This window comes from Lepidochelys kempii, chromosome 9, assembly GCF_965140265.1.
Source record: "Lepidochelys kempii isolate rLepKem1 chromosome 9, rLepKem1.hap2, whole genome shotgun sequence".
NCBI classification, from domain to species: domain Eukaryota; kingdom Metazoa; phylum Chordata; order Testudines; family Cheloniidae; genus Lepidochelys; species Lepidochelys kempii.
Genome location: NC_133264.1, coordinates 7,267,102 through 7,294,756, shown reverse-complemented (window position 1 = coordinate 7,294,756; position 27,655 = coordinate 7,267,102). Strand labels below are relative to the sequence as shown.

Sequence of the window (27,655 nt, the reverse complement as noted above, 5' to 3'; positions counted from 1 at the left end):
TAGACAAGCATGCCAGAAGGTGTGCAAGTGTGCCCAGGGATGTGAGTGTGCAAGGGGGATGTGCAGGCAAGGGGCAAGCATGCCCAGGGATGTGTGGGAGAGGGGTGCGTGTGCCCAGAGACGTGCAGGTGAGGGGCAAGCATGCCTGGTGACATGTGGGCGAGGGGTGAGTGTGCCCAGGGATGTGCAGGAGAGGAGTGAGTGTGTCTGGGGATGTGTGGGCGACGGGTGAGTGTGCCCAGGGACGTGCAGGCGAAGGGTGAGTGTGCCCGGGCACGTGCGGGAGAGGGGCGAGTGTGCCTGGGGATGTGCGGGCGAGAGTGCCAGGGGCACTTGGAGCTGGATGGGCGTCTGTATGTTAATATTAAAAGCCCCGTGATTTCCCCAGGAAGGCGAGTGACGCCCGCGGTAATTGATGGGCTATAAATCTCCCTGCTCCCCCCCCCCATGACAGGAGCAGCGGGATATTTATGGTGGGCAGCCAGCTGCAATGCAGTTCAATATTCCCGGCCTTTTCCCTTTGTGCCATTGGATTCAGCGTGGCCCAGGCCGGGGCAAGGGGCATAGTCTGCCGCTCAGACACCTGTGGTCAGGCCTGGCCTTGACTTCCCCACAAGCCCCCCGTCACCGCAGCCCAGAGAAGGACAGTACCAATGCAGGGCCCCAGCCCCCACCAGTGCCCGTCAAACCCGCCTAGTGCCCACCTGGGAGATGCCAGCTTCCCGGTGGCTCTAGGTGCTTTCCCAGGCAGCTGCCAGCCTGGGGGGGGGGAGACACAGGGCCCCCATCACCGGGGGAATCCTGAGCCTCCCCCCATGCCCCAGCAGTGCCCACCCCCCTGCCAGCTGGCCAGGCTGCCCCATAGCTCACTTCCGAGCCGTGGGGGGTGAGGCCAGGAGCCACGGCCCGGCCCATGTGCCCGCGGACAGACCGCTGCCCCCCTGGCCAGCCGCGGGGGAGGCCGGATGATGCTGGGCGAGGCTTGGAGGCGAGTCCCCCCGCCCGGCCCCAGCTGCAGCAGCCGCGCTCTGAGCACAGGCGCGGACAGGTACCGTGCGGGGCGGGGGAGCTGCCCGCTCCCAAGGCAGCCGAGAGCCGCTCGCCCAGAGCATCCCTGGCTGCCGCTGCCTCCAGCCCCCGGTAAGCGCCGCGCCTTGCCCCTGCCTGCCCGCGCCGGGGTCCCGCCGCCCGGGGATCGAGGGTCCCGTGCCCCACCCCCCGGCCGGGCGTTACAGGGTCCCGCTGCCGTCCCCCCCCCGGGGCCGGGCGCTGGAGGGTCCCGTCTCCCCCCGGCTGGGCGTTACATGGTCCCGCTGCCCCCCCCGGGCCGGGCGCTCGAGGGTCTCCGTCCCCCCCCGGGCGATGGTTACAGGGTCCCGTCCGCCCCCCCCCCCGGGCCGGGCGCTGAAGGGTCCCCGCCCCCCCCCGGGCGGGCGTTACAGGGTCCCGATGCCCCCGCCCCCGGCCGGGCGTTAGAGGGTCCCCCCCAGGGCCGGGCGCCGGAGAGCTGCAGCCGCCGCGCTCCGGGCGAATTCACCGGCTGCAAGTTCAACTTCCCGGCGCCGGCTCCGTTCCCCGGCGCAACAGCGCCGGGCGAGGGAAGTTCGCGGGCGGGGGCGAGACTCCGCTTCCCCTCGGCCCGCCGCGCCCGGGCGCTACGGGGCGGGCGGGCCCCGCTGGGGGGCAGCGGCCGCGGGGGCGGGGGTCTGGGCCCGAAGGGCCGGGCCAGGGGAGCTCCCGGCCCCGCCCCAGCGGGGCTCCTCGGCCGGGCAGGCAGGGCTGGGAGCCGGGCCACCCGCCCGCTCATTGTTCCCTGGGGAGCGCTGCGAGGAGGCGACGGAGCGTCTGGAATTGGGGGTCTCTGACCAGTCTGTGCCGAGACCCCCCCAACAGCCTCCCCCGCCTGCCGCCCCCCCCCCCCGCTTCAGCCAAGCCGCCCCCCCACACACACACACAAGAGGGGGACAAGTTGAGCCTTGTCCCCAGCTCCAGAGCTGACCGGGCTGGGGTCCACCCAGTGTCCCCTCCCCGTGGGGAATCCGCCTGCCCCCTTGGCTCCCTGGGTCCCCTGGCCCACAGCAGCACTTTGGTCAGGCCCCGCGACAGGGCCCAGCCTGGGCACTTCCCCCCTGGATGGACGAGACCCTGGCAGAGCTGCTGGGGACGCCCCCTCCGTTCGGAGCCGAGACGGCCCCAGAGGCAGGGGGTGCCGAGGCTCGACGGGCAGGGGACTCGCTCCCCTTTCAAAGTCCCTTTACAGCTCCTGCTTCCTCCTGCACAGTGACCCGGGGCTTCACCTCCTTTGGGGCCACATCCTGCCTTCCGCCAGGGCCCGGTGGCCAGGGCCAGGGCAGGGGGGAGGGCTGGGAAGGGGGAGACCTGGCTCAGACAGAGAAGCCCCGGCTCTCCGGCTGGATAAAAGAGCCAGACCCAAGCCAAGGCCCCGCCATGCAGGGGACGACCCTGACCCGAGGGTCAGATGGGGGTGGAGGAGCAGGAGGAGAGACCAGGCACCCTGTTGGCAAGATGCCAAAAGCCGGGCGAGGCCGGGTCGTGCTCAGACTCGCTATGAGCGGGGGAGGGGCGGGGACCCTCCCCAGTTGACAGACTCTCCCCTCCCCCCAGGGACGGCTGTTCGGCAGGGGCTGCAGGAAGAGCCGGGGCTCTGGGTCCGCTCCCTGGGGCCCGAGACATGAGCTCTCCCCCTCGCCGTCTGCCCTGAGCACCTCCTCCCGGAGCAGGGCCGCGGCACCGGCCCCCCGGCCCGGCAGCATGGAGAAGACCTACTCGCTGACGGCCCACTACGACGAGTTCCAGGAGGTGAAGTGTGCCAGGAAGTACAACAGCGGCACCCTGCCCAACGGCTTCAGCCTCCAGCTCGGGGCCGGGGCCAAGAAGCCGCGCCGGGGGCTGCCGCGCTGGAGCCGGCGTGAGATCTGCCTGCTCTCGGGGCTGGTCTTCGCGGCGGGCCTGTGCGTCATCCAGGGCTGCGTGCTGCTGCTCAAGTACCTGGCCATGGAGCGCGCCGCCCATTGCCGGGAGGACTGCCAGGAGAAGAAGGCCTTCCTCAAGGCCTCCCTCTTCATCGCCAGCAACATTGACCCCACCATCGACCCCTGCAATGACTTCTACTCCTTCGCCTGCGGCAGCTGGCTCCACCGGCACAGCATCCCCGAGGACAAGCTCCACTACGGCATCATCGCCACCATCGGGGAGCAGAACGAGGAGAAGCTCCGGCAGCTGCTCCAGCAGCCCGTCCGCAGGGGCTCCCGGGCCTCGGCCGAGAGGAAGGTGAAGGAGTTCTTCCGCTCCTGCCTCGACATGGGCGAGATCGACCGCCTGGGGCCGCGGCCCCTGCTGGAGGTGATCGCGGACTGCGGCGGCTGGGACGGGCCGGCCACGGGGCGGCAAGCCCGCTCCGACTTCAACGAGCTGCTCTACAAGACCCAGGGCGTCTACAGCACGGCCGCGCTCTTCTCCCTCACGGTCAACCTGGACGACAAGAACTCCTCCCGCTACGTCATCCGGGTGAGTGAGCCCACGCTGGGGGCGCCAGGCCCGGGGCACGCCCGCCGGGCATCTCAGGACAGCTGCAGCCAGGACGCCTCCGGCTAAGGTCACTGGAGCTCTGGCCGGTCTGTCCTTGAATGGGAGACCTCGAAGGAAGGCCACAGCGGGTTGGGTGACTCTCCTTGGGGCGTTGCAACACAGTGGCTGGCCCCAGCGAGGCGCAAGGGGGCACTGGGCTGCAGGGCGCTGGACGGGTGGCCCCAGCAGGGGGCACTCTCCCCTCACAGCCAGGACTGCCCCCCGTGCCCCAGTGTGGTGCTAGGGGGTGCTGGATGCAGAGACCAGAGTGTGTAACTCACTAGGGGGCGCTCTCCATTCCGAGTCAGGGCTGCTCACGTGTGTTCCTCAAAGACCCAGGGGCCCTGCCCCTGGGAGGCATTAGCCCTGCAGTGCTGTATAGATCCCGGGAGTCCTGTAATTAGATCCTGCCTGTCTGAAATCCCCTGCCCCACCACACTCAGCCGGACACAGGAGTCTCCTTCCTGTCCCAGCCTGGGCTGTGTGGCGTTATGGTGGTGGAGGGTCCCACCCCAGAGCGGGCTGCATTTCAGCAGGGGATGAGGGGTGCCTATGCCTGGAGTGTGCCGTGGGGTCCCTATGCGGGTGGGGTGAGTGCTCCTGCTGCATGGCACTGTTGCTATGGGCAACGCATTCCCTAACAAAGCAGATGTCTGGGTGTGGCGCGTGCTGCCCTCCTGCCATCAGCTCCCAGGGGAGAGGAGCTCGCACAAGGCCATTCCCCCATGGCTGCAGCCCTGTGCTAATAATATACGGCTGCAAACGCCCGCGCCAGACCGGAGCCTGCCAGCTAGCGGCTCCAATCACCCTCCACGCCGAGCTGCGGAAACAGCCAGCCTGGCTGCACCACTCGCGGTGTGCTGTTCGCTGCCCAGCCCCGATCGCTATGAGAGCGCGAGGGGCCGAGGGGGCTCAGCAAAGCCAGAGGTCATCCAGCCAGGTGGCATGACAGCCTCCGCAACAGCTCTGCCGGAGCCCCTCACTCCCGACCTGCAGCCCCCTGCTAGCCCAGCCCTGGGCTCCCCACTCCCAGCTCTGCCGGAGCCCCTCACTCCCAACCCGCAGCCCCCTGGTGCCAGCCCTGGGCTCCCCACACCCAGCTCTGCTGGAGCCCCTCACTCCCGACCTGCAGCCCCCTGGTGCCAGCCCTGGGCTCCCCACACCCAGCTCTGCTGGAGCCCCTCACTCCCGACCTGCAGCCCCCTGCTATCCCAGCCCTGGGCTCCCCACACCCAACTCTGCCGGAGACCCTCCCTTCCAACCCGCAGCCCCTGCTATCCCAGCCCTGGGCTCCCCACACCCAGCTCTGCCGGAGCCCCCCACTCCTGACCCGCAGCCCCCTGCTAGCCCAGCCCTGGGCTCCCCACTCCCAGCTCTGCCGGAGCCCCCCACTCCTGACCCGCAGCCCCCTGCTATCCCAGCCCTGGGCTCCCCACTCCCAGCTCTGCCGGAGCCCCTCACTCCCGACCCGCAGCCCCCTGCTAGCCCAGCCCTGGGCTCCCCACACCCAGCTCTGCCGGAGCCCCTCACTCCCGACCCGCAGCCCCCTGCTAGCCCAGCCCTGGGCTCCCCACACCCAGCTCTGCCGGAGCCCCTCACTCCCAACCCGCAGCCCCTGCTAGCCCAGCCCTGGGCTCCCCACTCCCAACTCTGCCGGAGCCCCTCACTCCCAACCCGCAGCCCCCTGGTGCCAGCCCTGGGCTCCCCACACCCAGCTCTGCCGGAGACCCTCACTCCCGACCCGCAGCCCCCTGTTCCCCCAGCCCTGGGTTCCCCACACCCAGCTCTGCCGGAGCCCCTCACTCCCGACCCGCAGCCCCTGCTAGCCCAGCCCTGGGCTCCCCACTCCCAGCTCTGCCGGAGCCCCTCACTCCCGACCCGCAGCCCCTGCTAGCCCAGCCCTGGGCTCCCCACACCCAACTCTGCCGGTGCCCCTCACTCCCGACCTGCAGCCCCCTGGTGCCAACCCTCGGCTCCCCACACCCAACTCTGCCGGAGACCCTCACTCCCAACCCACAGCCCCCTGCTAGCCCAGCCCTGGGTTCCCCACACCCAACTCTGCCGGAGCCCCTCACTCCCGACCCGCAGCCCCCTGCTAGCCCAGCCCTGGGCTCCCCACTCCCAGCTCTGCCGGAGCCCCTCACTCCCGACCCACAGCCCCTGCTAGCCCAGCCCTGGGCTCCCCACACCCAACTCTGCCGGTGCCCCTCACTCCCGACCTGCAGCCCCCTGGTGCCAGCCCTGGGTTCCCCACACCCAACTCTGCCGGAGCCCCTCACTCCCGACCCGCAGCCCCCTGCTAGCCCAGCCCTGGGCTCCCCACACCCAACTCTGCCGGAGCCCCTCCCTCCCAACCCGCAGCCCCCTGCTAGCCCAGGCTTTCTGGTCCTGGTCCCCCTTCTGGTCAGGCAGCCGTGCTGGAGCCCTATTCAAAGATCAGAGGCTCCCATCCCAGACTCAGGTTAGTGTCATTGATTGTCCCATGGTCTCCTTCCCAGCCAAGCTGCTCGACCTCTTCCCCAGCCCCCGACACCCTGGGCCATGCCCCACAGGCTGCAGGTGGGGGTGGCCTATGGGGACCACCCCAGCAGGAGCCTTCATGCCAGCAAATCAACATACAGATCAGGCCTGTGTGCCAGAGGCACCAGGCAATCAACCAGGAGATGCTGCCGAAGGTGCCTCCCTCCCCTTGGGGCAGAGGCCATGTGTCATGAGTATCCACCTCCCTGAGTCCCTCTCCCTTGCAGCATCAAGGGATGTCACCTGCATGCCACAAGATGGGCCCTGTGAGTGCCCGGTGCTGGCATTGCTCTGCCAATACCCACACAGAGCCCTGGGGCGGGGGGCTCAGGCCCCCATATACAAGAACCAGCTCCAGTTTTTCAGCTCCAACCAATTTGGCTTTTCCATCAAGGGAAAACAATGAACCAAGAAAGAACCAAAGTAAAGTCTCATAGATTCCAAGGCCAGAAGGGACCATTGTGATCGTCTCATCTGATCCCTTCCCCCGCAAAGCGCAGGCCAGAGAACTGTCCCAGAACAATTCCTAGAGCCCATATTCGAGAGGAACATCCCATCTGGATTTAAAAATTGCCAGCGACGGAGAATGCACCACGACCCCTGGTAAATTGTTCCACAGCCCTTGGTAACCCCCCCGACTCCCGGGGGGAAGAGCGCAGTGTGGGTGTCTCATAGTGAGACTGACCTCCAAAGGGCCTCTGCCCCAGCACACAAGCCCAGCACTAAGACATTTACAGGCACAGGAAGCAAAATGACTCAATGCACCACGGCTCACAGGGCCCTGGTCAGATGGGAGGGGAAAGCCCCAGTTCTGCTGCACTGAACAGGAGCTGTGGGTGTATTGGAACACAACTGGGGTTACCTAGAGCTTCACAGCTCTCCAGAGACAGGAGTCAGCATAGGGCCTTTGACACACAGACAGACAGTTCCAGTTCCACCCAGCAGAGGGCAGTGCAGACACACACTCAGCCCTACCCGGCAATGTCTTGGTCTTTGGCTCCCCCTACTGGTCTCACTTGACTCTGGAAGGAACACACTGAATTGGTGTAAATGGGGTCAGAACCCGGCCCGGCCCTGCTGGGTTGCTTGCAAAACAGGCAGCTGGTACCCAAGAAATGGGGGAGCAGGGAGAAATTGACAAGCAGGGAAGCAGGCTCCTTGGCATGGGAAGAGGGGACCAGGACATGGAGCATTGCCCAGGAAGGAGGGGGAGATGGGCAGCTCCGTGCAACGCGCAGAATCATTAGGGGCAAAGGGTGATCTGGGGTAGGAGCCCAGGGCTGGGATATCAGGGGGCTGAGGGTTGGGATTGAGGGGCAACGGCAGAGCTGTGGGGGCAGGGTTGGGATATCAGGGGGCTGCGGGTCAGGCGTGAGGGGCGTTGGCAGAGCTGTGTGGAGGGGAAGGCATGCCCTGTGCTCCCCACCCGCTCTCCTAGCCTCTCCCCGTCCCGAGCCCCGGTTAGGAAGGCATTTGCCCACGTTAATCAGTGGCTCCGAAATGTAGAGAGCAAATAGAGTCGGCGGGGCCCTGGCAGCAGATTGCACCCCCGTCTGTGCGGCCATCCCCTGCCCGCCTCCGGAGCTCATTCCCAGCACCGGGCCCCGAGTAGTGGCCAGGGGCTGGGGCCTGCACTGCTTGGGGGGTTGTTTAATACACGGGGGGCTCTATTCCCCTGGACATGGGTTCCCCGCTGTGGTCGGAGTCGGCGGAGTCGGCCACGCGGGTAGGGCGGTTCCAGGCCTGCTGGGCCGCCGGCTCCCAGCCTCCCGGTTCTTGTCGAATTACCTTGGAAAACGAACTGGCAAGGACACAGCCGGGGCTCGTGGGATGCCGTGCTCGGCACCCGGCCTTTTATTTGCATAGCAATGCCGGGCGCCACGCCGACGGAGAAGCGGCTTTTATACCCGAATTAATGTGACTCCGACAGGAGGGGACCTTTGGAAAGGCAATTTCCCTCCGCACAATTGCAGTGTTTAGCAAAGCAGCGTGGCAGGCAATTTTCCAGGCAGTCGGCAGAGCCGTGCACACGGAGGAGAGAGGCTGCGTGCACGTACGTGCTGGGAGAGCGTCTGTGTGTGTGTGCCGGGTGTGGGTGCGGGCGGGTGTGCACAGGGGCTGTGAGTGTGCAGACACGCTGGGAGAGCATTGTGCACATTATGGGGGAGGGTGCGTGGGCGCAGGAGTGGGTGGGCATGCAAGTGTGTGTGCGGGGGCGTGCAAGCTCTGGGAATGTGTGAGTGCGGACGCTGGGGTGTGCATGCGAGCGTGCACACGGGGGGGCATGTGGATGCTGGGGGGAGTGTGTGCACACACGCCTGCTGGGGGGGTGGATGTCTGTGCGAGCGCACACTGGGGGGAGTGTGAGAGCGTGTGTGCACTGGGGCAGAGTGTGCACGGGGGAGTGTGGCTGCATGGGTGCTGTGTGCGTGCGGGTGTGTACGTGCGTGCTGGGGAAGTGGATGCGTGGGCCTGTTTCCACACATGTGTCCTTTTCAGGTCTGCGTGCTCTGGCTCCAGGGGCTGCGGCCTGGTCTGGGGAGTTTATGGCTGGGGCTGGGGTCAGTGGAGATGAGGGACCTCGGGGCAGGGGCCGGTCCCGTCCCTGGAGCATGCACCGAACAGAGCCCCCCGCAGTGCCTGGGGGCTCAGACCACAGCTTCCTGGTGCCTCCCGTCGGCTGCAGAGAGGCTGCCCTGGTGCCTCGGGTGGGGGGCAGTGGTGAGCCCAGGGCCCTGCCCACCCACAGCCCGGCTCTGCGGGCCCACGAGGTGCGGGGAAGCAGCTGAGCAGCCTCGTGCGGCTCCCCCCAGGACGGGAACGACAGGCCCAGGAGAGGCTGAACGAGGCCTGCACCTCTAACGCCCGGCTGAGCCCACCCACCGACCCCCCAGTGCACCAGAGAGCCCTGCCCCCTGCTGGGCACTGAGCTTCCTCTAGAGGCTCCAGCCAGGGCAGGGCTTTGCCAGGAGTGCGGGGCGGGGGTGGGGGGGCTCCGGGAGAGCACAGGCTGCTCCCCCATTGGGGTTACAGTGGGGGCGGGGGGGGCTGAGCCCAAGGGCCCTGAGGAGCTGTAGTGGTGCCAAAAGGAGCATGGTGCCCTCTAGTGGCCACAGCCGGCACAGCAGGTAAAGGACCCCACTGGCCCCAGCACCAGGGGGCGCTGTTGGGGCTGTCGGCCCAGCTCCGCCGTGTGTGTGTGGCGGGGGGGGGGCTCTGATCTCACCAGCGGGTGGGTAATTGACAGCTAGCCGGTGCTGGCCGTTCCCCTTCCCTCGCGCTCGAGGAGGCCTTACCCACTCGTATGTACCCCTCCCTCATGCCGCTCCTGTGGGCACCGGCCCTTTGCTCCCCGCTGCAGGCTGGCAGCGTGTCTGAGCGCCCTGGGGTATCCCCCCCCACTCCCCAGGGGATGGGAGGGTTTAAAGGGCCAGGCCGGGGGGGGGGAGGGCATTGCTGGGCAAGGTAGCCTCAATCCGTGTGGCACACCTGGCTCTGAGGGGAGCTCTCTGCAGCCAAGGGGTGGAGCTTGGCCCAGGGGTCTCTGCACATGCCCTGGGTGGGGAGAGCCCAGCCCCAGGGCGGGCAGCCCACGAGGGATGGCTGCTCAGGCTCTGTGCTGCAGTGGGGTCGAGAAATGGGCCGGCGGGGTGGGGCGGAACAGCGCTGGGATAGATGTGTCCTCACTGTTACGGAAACACCCAGAAATCAAGGCCCTGTCAGGCTGGGCACTGCACAGAGGCACACAGGGAGTGAGGGACCGCGCCTGCCCCACCGAGCTCACAATCTAAACAGGACAGAAGGTGGGAGGGGAAACTGAGGCACAGAAGGGGACGTAACTGGCCCAAGAAGGGCGGTGACAGCTGGGAACAGAAGCCAGGTCTCCTGAGTCCCAGCCCAGTGCCCTGCCCACAAGGCTACTGGGAGAGATTTACCTGCACCCCCGCCATGAATCCCCCCACTAAATGATTCAGGAAAAGCAACATGCTCCGTCTGTTCCCCAGCCTGGAGAGCCCAGAGGGGAGGGGTTAGGGCGAACCAGGCCGGGGGACAGAGGGTTGGAGGGCATTTCTCAGTGTCATACGCTTCCCCAGTGCCCTTGGCGACCCCAGGGTAATGCAGCCACCTCTGGGGAGGAGGATGGCAGCAGCCAACACACAGCACAAAAGAAAAGGCAGGCAAGCTGCGATTGGGGATGCGGGGGAAACCCCTGCGCACATGAAAAGTGCCAGGGACTCATCCAAACTCCCCATTGACGTGCACTAACTGCCTAGGCCGACAGGGGGCAGCACAGCAGCCAGCCCCATGCAGGGTTGAACCTGCGGCTTTAGGGGTGGTGAGCCGAGACCCAGCAGCTCCAGAAAGGCCCCCTCCCGGCATCCCCGCTGAGGCAGCCCTCACCCCAGCCCGGCGCGGTTAGAAGGGTCGGGCTGACCCAATGGGATAGATTAATTTTTTCAGTGCAGCTGCTTGTCCCTGCGATTGATGGCAGGAGGGCAGCGCCATTAGCTGATTGCTTCTTCCCGGGAGAGACTCTCTTTTGGAAAATGGCCAGCGGGCGGGCGGTGGGCAGCAGGGCTGGGCTGGGGGGGCGCCCCACGGGGCGGGCCTGGCCTGCGCTCCCAGGCATGGGCCCCTCCCGGGGACAGTTTCACCCACTGAGTCATTAGCACAAAGGGTTCTGCCGGGAAATTAAATTCTGGGTGTTTATCAGGGAGGGGGGGAAATCATGCATTGCTGGGACAAAGGGCTGGCAGGAAGGCGGGGACGGGAGCTCGGAGCCAGCCTGGGGAAGGCTCCCGATATGGCGGGCACCGGGGACGGGGGCGGGGGCTGTTGAGGGGGCGGCAGGATCACAAAAGGGGTCGGCCGGGGGTTGGGGACTGGCTGGGGCTCGGGGACTGGCTGGGGCTCGGGGTGGAGGGGGTTAAAGGGGCTGGCGGCTCAGCTGGAGCGTGACGGGTTGCGGATAACGGACCCTTGGGAGGTTTGGGACGTACTGTTCAGAGCTGGGTTTATTCAGCCCCAAGCGCGCTGTGTTGAGGGTGCCTGGAGCACCGCGGGCGCGGGCAAGTGCTCCTTTGTTATCATAGCGTTGATTAGTTGTAACTGGGCTGCAAACGGTGCTCCAAAGGGCTGGCCTGTTATTGTAGGGTTGCTTGGAGGGAAGAGGGGGGTGTCACGGAGTCCCCGGGCGATGCTCGGGAACTGCTCCCTACGCAGCCAGGCAGGACTCTGGGGCAGTCGCCTCTCTGGGAGCAGCCTGTCTGCAGGACACACAGCTCACCCGGCTTCCACCTTCCTGGGTCTGACCTCGGAGCATTCAGCCTCCTCTGCCCCTCCGTGCGCTTCCCACAGCGAGTCCGCCCAGGCGGGGTACAGGGGAAGCCAGAGGGTCCTGCCCCCCAACTCCACAGTCAGACGCGACTCTCAGCCAGCCAGTAACACAGAGGTTTATTAGACGACTGGAACATGGTCTAACACAGAGAACAGGACCCCTCAGCTGGGTCCATTTTGGGGGGGGGCAGGGAGCCAGACAACCACGTCTGCCCTTCACTCCATGTCCCCAGCCAGCCCCCAACTGACTCATCCTCCAGCCCCTCCTCCTCTGGGCTTTGTCCCTTTCCCAGGCCAGGAGGTCACCAGATTTCTTTGTTCTCCAACCCCTTTAGCTCTCACCTTGCAGGGGGGAAGGGCCCAGGCCATCCGTTGCCAGGAGACAGAGTGTCGGCCATTTATGTACCCTGGCCCTTTGCTCTGCAACAATTACGCCCCCTTATCCCACCACCTAGAGACTTAAGAAATGCACAGGGGAAACTGAGGCACCCCTACAGTATTCAGAGGAAACATTAAGAACAGTCCCACTTCGTCACAGGGGGGGTTGATCTGTTATTGGAGGAATGCTCAGAGGGCCGGTCCGTTATCGTGGGGTTGCTCAGAGGGCCAGTCCGTTATTGTATGGTTGCTTGGTGGGCTGGTCCGTTATCGTAGGGTTGTTCAGAGGGCCGGTCCGTTATCGTAGGGTTGCTCAGAGGGCCGGTCTGTTATCGTAGGGTTGCTCAGAGGGCTGGTCCGTTATCGTAGGGTTGCTCAGAGGGCCGGTCTGTTATCGTAGGGTTGCTCGGAGGGCCAGTCCATTATTGTAGAGTTGCTCGGTGGGCTGGTCTGTGGCTAGGCTGGCGGAGCAGCGCTCAGCACCCTCCAGCCCAGCCATGCGGCACTTTGAGGTGGAAGACCTGGTACAGTCTGGCCCTCCTGGCAGGGTGAGTTGATTGGGGAAGGACCCACCTGGGAGCAGGAGGGCTGAGCACAGGGGTGTGGACCAGAGAGAGTCCCACTGGCCCTACCCAGACTGGGGCGCGATGGGGGGTTAGACTGGAGCCAGCCACGCCACAGGGCCCCAGCGTACACCCAGGGGAGCCCCTCCCCACATTAAATCTCCCTCCTGGGACTCTGCCCTGGCCGCCGGGCCTTCCTCCTGCCCGAGCCCCAGACAAAGCACAGCCGCCCGCCCCCTTCGCAGACAGACCCTGGCGGCACAAAGGGCCCCCGCACAGGCTGAGCCCCCACCTCTCCCTGCTCCTCCATTAGCCAGGGAGGGGAGGGGACCCCAGACCGCCCTCGGACCGGGGAGGCGGGGGCTCAGGGTGCCCAGGCCGGGCACAAACACGGCTCCTCTGTTCTGTTGCAGATTGACCAGGACGGGCTGACGCTGCCTGAGCGAACCCTGTACCTGGGGCAGGACGAGGAGAGCGAGAAGGTGAGGGGGGCTGACATCACCCGGGGGGGAAGGGGGTGGGTCAGAGAGGAGCAGCCCCTGCCCAGCACCAGCTGCACCCACCTGCCCCGTGAGGCGGCTGAGCCGGGTGGGGGTGAGGAGGGGCTGGTGCAGCCGCAGTGTCACCAACCACCAGAAATCATGAGTCTGACCCCAGAAGTCACCGGACTGGCCCCAACGATTAGGAGAGATTTTTAAACAAAAGATCAAGTGTTGTGTTTGTCGGGCTGTTGTTTCATGTGTGATCTCCCCCTGCCCATCGTGTGTGTGTCTGTGTGCTCTCCCCCAGCCCGGCCTGTGTGGGGGTGGAGGGTTTGTGTGTGTGTGTGTAGGGGGGAGGTGTGGGGCTGAGGGGTGTGGGGGGTGCAGGTGTGGGGGGTGTTTGCAGGGAGATGGGTGGAGGGTGGGGGAAGTGACTCGAGCCCCTGCAGCAGGAGCTCCCGCCCCACCTGCCTGACCGCTGATTCTGCCCCCAGCCCCCCACACCCCGCATCTCGGCTCCTCCTGGCCCTTCACCCCTTGGCCGGGGCAGGCGCTGTCCTGTCCTTGCGGCCTGCAGGGGGTGGCGAGGGGGCGGGGCTCTTTAGCTCCGCCCTCCCGTGACGCTAGCTGGGGATGCAGCGGGGCGGGGAGGGAGCTCTGCCCACAGCAGCTGATTGGTGGCTCAGCCCCAGGAGGCGGGCTAGGAGGGCAGGCAGCCAATCAGAGGGTTCAGGAGCTCTAGGGGGCTTGGAGCTTCTGGAGCAGACAGGCTGAAATCCCGTCACCAAACGGCGCTAGAGTGGGGGGGGGCTGACCCCCCACCCCATGCGGGGCCTCCCCCCCCTCCCTCCCGCCTCGGCCAGGGCTGTGTCCCCTGCCCCCCCTTCCCTCAGCCCTCCCCCCTGAGCCAGGCCTGACCCCCCTTAGCCTCCTCCCCACTGGGCTTGACCCCCTCTCGGCCCTCTCCCCCTCCCTCAGCCCCCCACTGGGCCTGCCCCCCTCTCGGCATTCTCCGGCTCCCCCCGGTCAGGCATGCGCCCCCTCCCTCAGCCCCCCACTGGGCCTGCCCCCCTCTCGGCATTCTCCGGCTCTCCCCGGTCAGGCATGCGCCCCCTCCCTCAGCCCCCCACTGGGCCTGCCCCCCTCTCGGCATTCTCCGGCTCCCCCCGGTCAGGCATGCGCCCCCTCCCTCAGCCCCCCACTGGGCCTGCCCCCCTCTCGGCATTCTCCGGCTCCCCCCGGTCAGGCATGCGCCCCCTCCCTCAGCCCCCCACTGGGCCTGCCCCCCTTTCGGCCCTCTCCCACTCCCCCTGGTCAGGCCTGTCCCCTCAGCCCTCACCCCCACTCAGCCCTTGCGCCCCCCCAGCCAGGCCTGACCCCCCCTTAGCCTCCTCCCCACTCGACCTGGCCTGCCCCCCCTTACCTCAGCCCTCACCCCGCCCCCCAGCAAGGCCTGACACCCCCCCTTAACATCCTCCCCACTGGGCTTGACCCGCCTCTCGGCCTTCTCCCCCTGCCCCCAGTCAGGCATGCTCCCCCTCCCTCAGCCCCCGCACCGGGCCTGCCCCACACTCGGCCCTCTCCCCCTACCCCCAGTCAGGCGTGACCCCTTGATCCCCCTGGGTCCGAGCCCCCCCGCCCCAGAATGGCGCTGCACCCCCCGCGGGGGCTGACCCCTCGCCTCGCCCCCCAGATCCTGGCGGCATACCGCCTGTTCATGGAGCGGCTGCTGGGCCTGCTGGGAGCGGAGCATGTCGCGCAGAAGGCGGAGGAGATCCTGCAGCTGGAGCAGAGACTGGCCAACGTGAGTCCTTCCCAGCCCCACGGGCACGAGTCTTCGGGCACAAGTGGCCCCCAGCTTGCAAGGAACTAACCCCCTACAGCCATGTGGGGAAGGTGGGGGCCCAGCCGGGGCCCAAGGGCTCGACCCCATGCTGGCATTGAGCACCGCTTGCCCAGCCTCCGGCCTCTCAAGGGAGCAGGTCGCAGCCCAGCGCACCCAGTGTGTGGGTGGGGTACGTCCCCACTGGGGTCCCTGGGCAGGGAGGGGACATGCTGGGGGCCTGGTGCCTGGAGCTTGGGGCTGACTGGTGAGTCCCTGTTACAGGAAGCGGTTTCATTCCCAAAGCGGGAGCCCCTTGGCCTGCCGAGCCCCCACAGCTTGGTCGCTGCCTGTCCCCACACCCTGGCACTGCCCTGGGGCTGGGTACAGCCAGGCTGAGGAGCCTCCTGCGCTGGGGAGCCGCCGAGCTGCGGAAGGGAAATCAAAGAGCAGCAAAGCCTGACTGGGTTGCACCCGCCCAAGGGTGCTGGGAGAGGGGACCCTGCAGGATAGCGGGGAGCAGCCATGAGCGCTCCAGGGTGGCATACCCTCCCACCACCATGTGGCTGGGGAAAGAGTGAGGGGCCCCAGGCCTTTGGGGGGTCAGGGGAGCAGTGAGGCTGGCGAGTGGGAATGCTTAGCCCTAGACTCCCTGCCCGTGGCTGGCCCCGTGGCACCCCCCAGCCTGGTGGCGCAGGCAAAGCGCGGCCCTGATGCGTCTCTCCTGCCCAGATCACGGTCTCCGAGTATGACGACCTGCGCCGGGACATCAGCACCATGTACAACAAAGTGTCGCTGAGGGAGCTGCAGCTCATCACCCCCACCGTGAGTACCCTGCCGGGGCACCGGGGGAGGGGCAGCACAGCTGAAGCCCCTCTGTTCACAGGTGCCCAGACAAATGCCTTCATGGCTCTTCTTCTCCCCCAGGAGGGCTGCCCCCCAAGTCCATTCTGGAGGGCACTACCATCCGCACCAGTTCAGAGACTGCAGAGGGGCACCCAGACGTGGGCTGTGTTAGGTCACTGTGGTGGGGCAAGCCCAGGCTGGATCGCTGCCCGTGGGGCGTGGAGTCAGGGCCTGGGCCAGCCGCAGAGCGTGGTGGGGCTCTGGAGAAGGCAAGGCCCCTCTGGTCACAGCGCCCTCTCCCCCACCCCCCAGCTCAAGTGGAAGCGCCTGCTGGATCGGATCTTCCACGATAACTTCTCCGAGGAGGAGGAGGTGGTGCTGCTGGCCACGGACTACATGCAGAAGGTGTCGGAGCTCATCCACAGCACGCCCAGCAGGTACGGCCAGTGGGGCACAGCGGGCACTGCCAGGGTGCAGGGCTCTACCAGATGCCTCGTCCCACATGCTCCCGACACACGGCTGGGTAGCAGGGCTCTGTGGGGACAGTGGGGCTCTGGGGCATGCTGGTCACACCCTGGGGTCAGAGTGGGGTGGGAGGGCGGAGGGAGCCCCACCCTGCCCTGCTCCCACAGCCACTGCCCAGCTCCAGTGCCACTCCGGCACTCCAGGCATCTCCGGGCCCCTCACTCGGGCACACAGATGGGATTGGAGACTGGTAGAGGGGCAGATCCCAGGTGCCCCCTGGAGAAGCCCCGTCCCCTGCTCAGGCTTCCCAACAAGGTGGCGGGGAGGAGGAGACCTTGATGGGCCTGGCTCAGGGTCGAAGAGGCCTGGCCAGGGATTTCTGCGGTGGGGATTCATGGGCGTGGCTCATCGTCAGCTGAATCCCCTGCATCCGCTGCCTTTGATCCGCTCCATGGGCTAGGGGCCCTTTCGGTACAGACAGGACATCTCACTAATGGCCATTGATCTGCCGGGACTCGCCTGCCTCCTGAATGCCAATGGGCTGCTGCAGCTGCCTGCTGGGGTGCAGGAGACCATAGCATACAACCCCCCATCCCTGCCAGGCTCACAGAGCTGCACTGCCTCATCCCATAGCCCCCCCTCCCCAGCATGGCCAAAAGCAGGGTGAGCTTCCCCTTCCCTGCCCTCCCCCCACCATGTCTGGGCTCTCCCCTCCCAGGCATACCCCGCTACAAGCCAAGCACACACCCCGGAATCCCCCTCAGCACACACACAAACACCCCATGGCCACCCAGAGGGCCCCCCGCCAGCTCTCTCCTGCACCCCCCACTCCCAGGGATCCCCATTCCCGGCCGCGCCCCCAGCGAGTGAAATATAGCATTTCAGAGCTAATCAAATGCATTACAAATCATCCGGCTAAACCAATTCATTACACAGGCAATTCAGCGGCGTGCAGGGTGCCAAGCCAGCCGATGTCTGGGCTTTCATGGGATATTCCCTAAAACTGCAGCTCAGATGTCCTGGCTGGGCATCCCCGGCAGCCCAGAGCTGGCAGCGAACTCCTCCTAGACCCCCCCCCCCGGTCTCTGAGCACACTGGCCAGCCGGGGGTGCTGGCAGAGCCCAGGGAACTCCCTGCAACTAGGGTTTGGGAATGCCACCGCTTCCACCATCACTTAAGGCAGGGGGATGCTTCCTGGCATCCCCGCTCCCCATTCTCCCCCCCTGCTCCCCACCCCATCCCGCAGCCCCTGAGACAGAGGAGGGAGAGGCTCAGACCCCCAGGGGTATAAAACATGCTCCCCCTCCCAGCCCCTGGCCGGTCCCTATGTCTCCCCCTCCCAGGATCCTTCACAACTACATGCTGTGGCGTATTGTGGTGGTGCTGAGCGAGCATCTCTCCACGCCCTTCCGCGACGCCATCCACGAGCTCTCCCGGGAGATGGAGGGCACTGAGAAGCAGCTGGAGCTGGACAAGATGTGCCTGAGCCAGGCCAACAAGCACTTCGGCATGGCCTTGGGGGCCCTCTTCGTGGAGGAGCACTTCTCCTCCTCCAGCAAGGCCAAGGTAGGCACAGCCAGGGGTGGGCTGCGAATCTCCCCCCGCCCCGCCCCGGATCCAGCCGGGCTGGAGGGAGGCGGGGAATCCCACCAGTGACCACCCCCCTGGCCAGTGAAACACAAGACAGGAGCGGCGCATCTTCAGGCCAAATGCCCAGTGGTTGGAGGCGCGCTCAGGGCCCGGCCCTGTTACCCGGCAACCACTGGGCGTGGCTTAAGCCATTTGTGGGCGTGGCAGTGATGGAGGAAGCGGCTCTCTAGGGGAGGTTCGTACCCACCCCGGGCCCAGTGCCATGGGCGTGTGTTACGAGGAACCCTGGTAACGCTGTGACCCGGGCGTGGTTGCACCGAGCAGGTGCAGCAGCTGGTGGAGGACATCAAGCACACCCTGGATCAGCGGCTGGACGAGCTTGACTGGATGGATAAAGAGACCAAACGAGCGGCTAGAGCCAAGGTGAGAAACCAAGAGGCGGAGCCTAGCCTGGCCAGCCAATCGCAACATCCACCACGGCTTGGGGCACTCCCGGGGGGATGGGGGATGGAGCTCAGACGGCGAGGGGGGCTCTGAACTGCCTGGGCCACAGGTAGCCTCGTCAGTCCCAACGTTGGGCAAGTGGATTTCTCCAGCCAGGAGAAGGAAACTCTGCTGTCTGGCAGCCAACCCATGAAGGCCCCGCACCCACGCAGAGAGCAGCCCTGCTCTGGGCTGGCTGGGCCCGTCCACAGGGTGAGCCACGCATACAGACCTGGCCAGCCACCTCCGCACGGACGGTGCTGCCATCCGGCTGCTGCAGCCACAGGCCAGCGCCTGCATGCAGAATTGGGGCTAGGACTCACCGCCTGCCCCTTCCAGCACAGGGGCCTCTGCCCAGAGAGCTAAGAGCAGCAACGCCGCAGTCTGTCATTGCATCGAGCAGGGGGCGGTGCTGTGCTCAGACACAAACCCATCAGCCCCCGGGAGATCAGAGCAGGCTCAGACCTGGGCGTGTGCTCTCCTTGCAGCTTCAGTACATGATGGTGATGATCGGGTACCCGGACTTCCTGCTGAAACCGGACGCCATCGATAAGGAGTACGAGGCGAGTGTGCGAGGGGCCTGCGTTGCACCCCTAGAGGGACTGCAACGATGCTGGCTCTGGCAGGACACAACTGAGAGTACCAATTCAGGCCAAATTGCTTAGAGCAGGGCAGTTACAGCCCAAGGCTGGGGTTCCTTTGCACACCAAGGCAAACCAAACCAGCCAAACAGAGAAGACTTCGGGTTTACCCCACTAGCTAATCACAAGTCACACAAGCAATTCCCTTAGACACTCCAGTTTCCCAGTATCACCACCAGTGCCACTTGTTATGGAGATCACTGGTTATGAAAACCAACACCCCAGTAAAAGAAAAACGTTCTCCTGACCCCAAAGGACCAAGCCCCAGACCCAGGTCAAATGATAACTTAGATCTTACCCAAAATACACACTTATAGCCAATTCTTATTAACTAAACTAAAATTTATTAAAAAAGAAAAGAGAGAGAGTTGGTTGAAAGATCAATACACAGACAGACTTGAATTCAATTCTTGAGGTCCAGATACAGAGCAGAGATGAGCTTGTAGTTGCCCAAAGTCCTTTTAGAAATAGTCCAGAGGTTATAGTCCAATGTCCATATTCAGAGTGACTCCAGTCAGTGACTGGGGATCTCAATCCTTATGGCTCAGGGTTTCCCCCTCTTGAAACCCAAAGCAGAGCAGAGATGAAGAAGGATCGTGTCCCAGGGTTTTTATATATTTCCAGCAGCCTTTTGGCCTGAGAAAACAATAGGCTTAATTTTCCTTCTCCTAAACATCATGGCAATTAGCACAGTGTAATTTATACATTAAATACTGTAGTCCACATGTAGGTTACCCCAACCTTCAAAGAGACATATTGACTATTTCACTCAAGTGTTTTCCTAAATGTTAATATTCCTTTTTTGATCTTTGAATCAAAGCCATAGCAATAGACAAGACTTGTTTGCTTACCTCACAAGCCCTGAGCAAACAGCTATCCTTCTATCTGTAACAATGCAGGCTTGCATTTCAAAGCTCTGTTCATTTCCATCTCTTCCTAACAAGTCTTTACAGTTCGGCCATGGGTCACCTCAGTCTGTGAGTTAATTAACTCTTTCTGGCCCTGTGTCACCTTTCAATGAGATATTATATTACACTCATAACGTCACAGGGATACCTGCACACTCAGGCTGGGAGAGATCCAGCAGTACCCCTCCCTTTCTCCTGCTCTAGCCAGTGGCCCTTGGCCTGCCATGGCTCTGTCCCCTAGCCCTGCCCGGACTCCCTGGCCAGCAGGAGCTGCTGCTCTGTCAGCCTGCGGCAGGTGTCTCGCTGGGGAGTGCAATCGGCAAGTCGTGGGGCTCAGGACCCTCCCAAAGTCTTTTGCTCCCTGAGTTCCCCTGGCTCTGGCTGAGACACCTCCACCCTCACGCTGTTCCCACCCCCACAACAGCGCTTTCCATGGCTACCTGGGCATGCGGGGGCACCCGCTCTGTCAGCAGGGTGCGCTCCCAGGCGCCGGCCCCAGAGGGAGACACTCTTGCATGTGCTCAGTGTGTACGGGACCCTCCATCCATCCTAGGTCCCTGCCCGGGGGATGGGGATGAGCCTGCATGCAGACCAGGGAGCCTCGGGGCTACAGCCGAGCGCGGGGGCTGGGAGCCTGCTGGAGGGGACGGGACATCCCAACTCCGGCTCCTGCTCCCCTCTTGTGGCAGGGGGGCTGGCTGAGAAGGGGAGTCCCAGGGAGAAGCCCCCGGCCCTTTCCCGCCTGACCTGGGCTGTGTCCCCCGCCACAGTTCGAAGTCCATGAGAAGACGTATTTCAAGAACATCCTCAACAGCATCAAGTTCAGCATCAAGCTGTCGGTGAAGAAGATCCGGCAGGAGGTGGACAAGTCTGCGTAGGTGTCCATCGCCCCGGCTGGGGCCTGCGCTTTGCCCCTCCAGAGGGGATTGGGCAGGGGAAGAAGGGGGGTACTGGTTCTGTGGACCCCCTGCTGTGAGAGCAGAGTCAGCCGCGGGTCTTTAGGGATCCATCTGTGACAGGCGGGACTCCGAGTGTGACCAGCCCAAGGCTGCCAGTGCTGGTTCAAGCCCCGGCTCGCCGAGAGACAATGGCGTGCTCCACGCTGGCTGTTGCAGGAGGCTCTGCTCCCTGTAGCCAGGAGGCCCCTTGTCCGGACAGGGGTTGCTGCTGGGGTCCAGCCGCCACACTGCTCCTCTCCCTGGAAATCAAGGCATTTCCCCGAGGGGTGTGCCGGCCCCTAGTGGTCAGTGTGCGCACAGACAGGCAAATGCCTCACAACTTGTGCCCACCTACCAGGGCATATGGGCTGAGGTGGGGGGTTCAGGGGCCGAGACTGCCTGTCAGGCTGGCTGATCGAGGGGGTGCTGACCCCACCCAGATCCAGCGGCACGTGGCCCCCAGAGCTGTCGCAGGCAGCTGACCTGGACTGGCCAGCCTGGCCCCTCTGAGCATGGGGGCCTGTGCCCAGGGGGAGGGAGGCCAGGCTAGAGCCTAGCCTGGCACCATCCTGTGGGTATTAGGGGTCAGAGGCTGCCCCTCCCAGCACTCTGTCCTCTCCCAGCTCACCCCTCAGACTCCCCTGTGTGCTGGGGCAGGGGGAGTTGCAGGGGCACCTGGCCCTCGCAGCCCGGGTGCTGATCTCGGTGTCTTGGCTGTCTCCTTGCAGGTGGCTGCTGCCCCCGCAGGCCCTGAACGCCTACTATCTGCCCAACAAGAACCAGATGGGTATGGCCCCCATGGCTGATAGCCAGCATTCCCGGGGCTTCTGAACGTGTCTGCTCTGATCATTGCGGGGGGCACCCAGACTGGGGAGGGCCAGGGGGTGGTACAGCAGCCAAGCTGGGGTGCGACTGGGACTGAAATAGTAATGGGGGGTGGGGGGGGCCTGCGGGTTGAAAGTGAGGGGAATCAGTGGAGGTAGGGGCAGGGCTAGGATAGCAGGGGGCTGCAGATCGGGATTAGGGGGCATCAGCAGAGCTGGGGAGGTGGAGGCAGGGCCAGGATAGCAGGGGGCTGCGGGTCGGGATTGAGGGGCATCGGCAGAGCTGGGGAGGTGGGGGCAGGGCCAGGATAGCAGGGGGCTGCGGGTCAGGATTGAGGGGCATTGGCAGAACTGGGCAGGGGAGGAGAGACAGAGCATGGCTGCCTCAGGGAGTCTCCCTCATCCCAGAGAGTTGGGGGCTGACCCACGCCACGGTGTATTTGTCCAGAGCTGGGAGGGTGAGTTTGGGTCTCAGTAGGAGCCCTGTGTGCCTGGCCCCGGCAGGGTCCCCTCGCTGGGATCCTGCCCTGCTCGGGGTGAGAGGGCAGTGGGAGGAGCCCCCTCCCCATAACACTCCCTCCTCTCCCCACAGTGTTCCCCGCCGGGATCCTCCAGCCCACGCTGTACGACCCTGAGTTCCCGCAGTGAGTACAGAGCTGTGCAGGTACCTCCACACTGCCCCCCCCTCCAGCCAGCGCAAGGGGAGCAGGGGATTGGGGGGCCCATGGTTGGACCATGGCGCCCCTTGTGCCTGTGGAGGATCCCAGCCCTGGGGTGAAGCAGCGAGCAGGGCTCTCTGCAGCCAAACCCTGCGGGGGTAGCTCAGAACTGTCCCTGCTGGGCTGGGCGCACCCAGAACCGCCCCTTGGGCCACAGACACCCAGGAGGTCAGCGCCCCTCCCGTGGGTGGGCTCGTGTCAGCCTCTCCCTTGCTATCTGCCCATTCGCTGCTGACGGGGCGTCTGGGTGTGGGGGAGGTCCTCAGACTCCTCCCCCATTGCTGATGGGGCAGTGTCCTGGGTGGGGGGGGGGGGAGGTGCTCAGACGCCCCCTGCCCCATTGCTGATGGGGCACTGTGAAGCGGGGGGAAGCCTCAGCTGATCAGGCTGTGCTGTAGGGGGTGCTCAGACCCTCCCATTGCTGATGGGGTCGTGTCTTGTCCCCTCCTGCCAAAAGGTCTCTGAACTACGGTGGAATCGGCACCATCATTGGGCACGAGCTGACCCACGGCTACGATGACTGGGGTGAGCCCCCTCCCCCCGCCCTGTTTCTGCTGCTCCAGGCCAGAGCTGGGACCCCACGAGTGCCTGCCCCGAGGCGTGGCACCTGTTCTCTGGGGACGCCCCGTGGCTGCATGGGGATGGGGCTCAGGACCCCAAGGGTGAAGGTGATGCAAAGGGCCAGGTGGCAGCTGCATGGGATAAGCCCTGGGCAGCCTGGCTCTTCTGGAGCGGCGCCTCCCTCTGGCTGGTCCAGGAGCAGAGCCTGGCCCTCGGCTGACAGTGCACTCACTACCGGGGCCTGGCAAACAGCTCCCTGTGTGGCCCTCAGTCGTTGTGGGTCTGGGGCAGGGTGGGGCAGAACCAGCCGGGGAGGGGTGCTTACAGCTGGGGACAGGGTTCCAATCCCAGCTCTGCCCCATGAGCCCGAGCCCGTTCCACCCTCACCGTGTGCCCGCAGGGGGCCAGTACGATCGGCACGGGAACCTGGTGCACTGGTGGACAGAGGCCTCCTACAGCAAGTTCCTGAAGAAGGCCCAGTGCATCGTCAACCTGTACGACAACTTCACCGTCTACAACCAGCGGGTGAGCCCGAGCGCCCCTTGCTGCCGGGGGAGAGGGGCTGGCCTGCGTCCAGGGTGCCCCTCCCTGCTGGGGGGGCCAGGCCTGGCCCTGGGGTGCCCCTCACTTCTGCTTGCCCCAGATTGCTCCCCCGCAGCACATGGGGTCAGAAGGGCTCTGCTGTGAACAGCTTAGTGAGACACAGACCGCAGCAGCCAGAGCCCGGCGGGGGGCGGCTGGGGAGAGCAGGGGCTCTGGGTTGTTTCTGGAAGGGGCAGTTCATCTTACTCTCTAGTATCTACGTCATGAGGGGGAGGGTGCTGGCTCCAGGCGATGCAGCCCCCCCAGGTGCCCCCTCCCTCAGCCAGCGCCCGGGGCTGATCCCCTCAGGCTGGTCTCCCGGAGAGATGGGCTGGTGGGGCAGGGGCTGGGATGGGCCCCCAGTTTGAGGTGGCGTGCTGGAGGGCTGGGGGTACACCCGGCCAGGTCCGTATGAGCCCCTGCTCCTCTCTCCACAGGTGAACGGGAAGCACACGCTGGGGGAGAACATCGCCGACATGGGGGGGCTCAAACTGGCTTACTATGTAAGTGACGGAGGGCACCCCTAGCACCCCCCTCCCCCAGCTCATGGAGAATGGCTGGGGAGACCCGCAGGGCAGCAACTGGAGAACGGCCGGGGGAGTGGGGAGAGACCAGTGGGGCAGCAGCTGGCTGGGAGGAGGCTATGCTGGCATTACTCTAGGGGACCCCACACCCACCCACGCCGGGGCTTGTGAGCAGAGCACAGCGCCCCCACCCCCGGGAGCTCCGTAGCCACCAGCTGCCCCTCTGCCTCAGCTGGGAGAAGCCGAGACCCTCCTGCCGCCCCCAGCCAGACCCATTGCCCCACACTGCATGGGCCCAGCCTGCGAGCGCCTGGGGACGGGGTGGGGCGGCTGGGGGTGGGATGCCCCCCGCGCTGATCGGGCCTGTGTTTTGCAGGCCTATCAGAAGTGGGTGCGGGAGCACGGGCCGGAGCACCCCCTGCACCGCCTGAAATACACCCACGACCAGCTCTTCTTCATCGCCTTCGCCCAGGTAACACGCCGCCACCAGGGGGCGGTAGTGCACGGCGAGGGGCCCAGAGCCGCCGCCACGCTGCCTCCGCCCTGGGCTCCCCACCCCCAGCTCTGCCCGACCCGCAGCCCCCTGGCACCCTGAGCAGAAATGACCCAGGGGGGCCATACTGCAGAGCGGAGTGGGGGGGTTAGATGGGGACAAAGCTCCCCCCGAGGCAAGGCTGGGACCCACCCAACTTGTTTCATCTCCGCCTGCTCCGCGTGCCCCACCCTGGCTGCCTCCTGTCCCAAAGATCCCGCTGGGAGCCCCTGGCTGGTCGTTCGGAGCCCCTGGCTGCCTTGCTGGCCTGGCCCCTGCTAGTCCCCACTCTGCTGCTGGGGGGCGGGTCCCTTCTCCCCCCAGCTCCCCCCAGCTGTGGTGCTCATCTGGACCCCCCAGCCCGGGCTCTCCCCCGGCTCCCCCGACCCCAGCTGTGGCGCTCACCGTGGCTTCTCTCCCATCCGCAGAACTGGTGCATCAAGAGGCGCTTGCAGTCCATCTACCTGCAGGTGCTGACCGACAAGCACGCCCCGGAACAGTACAGGTATCTGGGCCACTGCACCTGCTGGGTGTGGCCACTAGGAGGTGCGGCGAGTCCCTCTGCTCTGCCCTCTGCCTCGGGACCCCCAGCTGCTGCACGTGGGTTTGGCTGGTTGCTCCTCGGGGCAGGGCCCAGCTCCACTTGGAGCTCAGATTGCCAGCAGGGGGCGCAGGGTGCACAGGCCTGGAGCCAGGGGCTGGTGGGAGGGAGGGCAGCGGGTGCCCTGCCCCAGTGAGGGAAAGAAAGGGTTAAACCAGTCCTTGCACTGGGCAGGCTGGGAGGGGAGGGACGCATGTGCTGGGGCCTCTCAGGCCAGCCTGGCTGCTCCTGCCCTGGGGCTGAGCCCACAGGGTTATGGGGCAGGAAGGGGCAGCGGCAGGTCAGGCTGAAAGCACCCAAGATGGGTGAACCAAGTCCAGGGGCTTGGAGTGGGGTCCCCGGCTGGAGCACAGGCCAGGCCAGCAGGGGGCAGCACAAGGCTGTAATAGGGGGTAGGACCTGAGTGTGCCCTAGACTGGCAGCCCAGAGAACCTACTGGACTGGTTTCTCTTGCCAGCCCCTTGCCCTTGCTGCCCCTCCATGGCCACCGGCCCAGTCAGAGCCAGCGGCCCCTCCCCACTGTGCATATGCCAGGGACAAGGGGTTAACCCTGGCACTGCCCACTCCCCGCTGGGCAGTTCTCCCCGTCCTACAGGACAGCGCTGCTAACAGCTGCCTCCTCTTGCTTCAGAGGTGACTGCATTACTGTGTCAGGTGCAGCGCTGCCCTCGTTGGGCTGCCAGCCACTCTTTCCTGAGCCCTCTCTCCACTCCCCAGGGTGCTGGGCAGCGTCTCCCAGTTCGAGGAGTTCGGCCGGGTCTTCCACTGCCCCAAGAACTCGCCGATGAACCCAGCTCACAAGTGCTCCGTGTGGTGAGCACCGGCGCCCCGTGGCCATGCCTTTCGCTGCCCTTTGCCTTGCGTGTGCCGAGCCGTCCGTCTGATCCCGCTGTTTGCAGGGGCTGCTGCTTCTCTCTGCCATCCGCCTGCCCACCAGCCAGGCACCGGGGAGACCCTCTGGGCTCCTCTGCAGGGCCGGGGCTCGCAGGGACAGATGCCGGACAGAGCTGGAGACAAGGTGGCGAAGGCTCCTTTGGCCAGTTCCTCGGGGGCCGATGCGACAGGCAGCAGGGAAACTACAGATTGGGTCCACTTCTGGCTGGGTGTGTCCTGCCACCCCCCCCCCCCGGGCCTTGGAGCCAGCCCCCCCTCCTCTGGCTCCCCATCGCCGAGCCAGGAGCTGGCCCAGTGAGCCTGCCAGCGGCGCAGCCGCAGGGGATCCCCAAAACACCATTGAGGGACAGTGGGAGGGACCAGAACTGGGGGAGGCAGGGGACAGGCCCCAGTGCTGCTGGCACGGAGGGGCCAAAAGCTACTGTGGGGCCATTTCTCAAACCGGCTGGAAGATCCCACATATGGAAGCAAGCGGTGCCCGTCCCAGGGCAGAACGCGGGGGCTGCAGCCCACGCCCCATTCACCCAGCCCTATAACTTCCATCCAGGGCGACATGGGCTCAGAGCCGGGCACAGAGGCCTAAGCCTAGGCCCGCAGGGAAGCAACCTGCCAGCGCAAAGGCCCCCGTGTGCTCGCGCCACAGGGAAGTTGTAGGGCTAGGCTGGGGGGGTTCCAGGAGGACAGGTGGGTGAGAAATCCCCCTGCCCACCCGCAGCCCTGAACAGCGCCAGCTGCCAGTGCCCCCCCCCCCCCAGCACCATGCAAACAGCTGCGGTCCCATGCTCGCGCCCAGGGTGGCAGTGGATGGGCTGCGGGCGAAGAGCTGGCTCCACCCCCTGCCACCTGCACTCCTGGGCATTGACTCAGCTGGGGGCCCCGTGGCAGTTCGGCGCCTCACCCCAGTGCAGTGCCGGACGGCAGCACCAGGAGGCGCCCTTGGGACATCAGGCAGGACGGCCACAGCCAGGAGGGGGAGCCGCGCCGCCCACGGGCTCGGTGCCTCTTGTACAGACCTCGCTGTATGTGTCGCTGCTCGGTATGGTCAATAAAGCCGGCGCTGTACGTGTGGGTGGCTCGGTGCAGGGCAGCCGGGGCGAGGGGGGGGCCACCCCAGTCTGCGCGCAGCCCCACTGCTGCGGTGGCTGGGGAGGGGGAAGCATTCACACACCAGCCTCGGGTGTGTCCCCCCAACACACCCCCAGGGCCCCCGGGAGTCCATTCACCCCCCCCACACACACACAGCCGTCTGGAGTCCACCCCCCCTCCCCACACGGCCGGCTGCAGTCTCTCGCCCACGCACGCACAGAACACGCCCCCTGGAGCCCATCCCCCCACCACAGCACCCCCTGGAGTCCACCCCCCCTCCCCACACGGCCGGCTGCAGTCTCTCGCCCACGCACGCACAGAACACGCCCCCTGGAGCCCATCCCCCCACCACAGCACCCCCTGGAGTCCATCTGCCCCCCCTACACAGTGCCCTTGGAGCTCATCCCCCCGACACACAGCACCCAAGGGAGTCCTTCCCCCGCCACCCAGCGCCCTCTAGAGTCCACCGCCCCCCCGCCACACAGCGCCCCCTGGAGTCCACCACACACACAGAGCGCCCCCTGGAGTCCATCCCTCCCCCACAGCGACCCTTAGAGTCCATCCCCCCGCCACAGAGCACCCCCTGGAGTCCACCGCCCCTATGACACACAGCGTGCCCCCTGGAGTCTATCCGCCCGCGGCCCCCCAGCACCCCTTGGAGCTTACAACCCCCTCACAGCACCCCTTGGAGTCCACTGCCCCCCACAGCGCCCCCTGGAGTCCCTCCGCCCTCCACACACACTGCACCCCCTGCAGTGCTCCCCTCCCTCC

General features: G+C 65.6%; 1 protein-coding gene across 2 annotated transcripts; it reads left to right on the top strand.

Moving 5' to 3' along the window:
• The first annotated feature begins 1,045 nt into the window (after positions 1–1,045).
• ECEL1 (endothelin converting enzyme like 1) lies at positions 1,046–26,860 on the top strand. 2 transcript variants are annotated; one of them, XM_073359154.1, is made up of 18 exons: positions 1,046–1,140; positions 2,626–3,528; positions 12,800–12,868; positions 14,562–14,672; positions 15,423–15,515; positions 15,849–15,973; positions 17,345–17,567; positions 17,916–18,014; positions 18,563–18,637; positions 20,394–20,497; positions 21,290–21,348; positions 21,978–22,029; positions 22,562–22,629; positions 23,066–23,190; positions 23,685–23,750; positions 24,148–24,243; positions 24,732–24,808; positions 25,622–26,860. In XM_073359154.1, the coding sequence occupies exons 2-18, from the start codon at positions 2,773–2,775 to the stop codon at positions 25,719–25,721; spliced, it is 2,298 nt and encodes a 765-aa protein (XP_073215255.1). In that variant the 5' UTR covers positions 1,046–1,140; positions 2,626–2,772; the 3' UTR covers positions 25,722–26,860. The 2 variants fall into 2 exon arrangements, with proteins under 2 accessions (XP_073215255.1, XP_073215256.1); XM_073359155.1 differs by lacking the exons at positions 1,046–1,140; positions 23,685–23,750 and having other exon boundaries at positions 2,692–3,528; positions 24,157–24,243.
• The last annotated feature ends 795 nt before the right edge of the window (positions 26,861–27,655 follow it).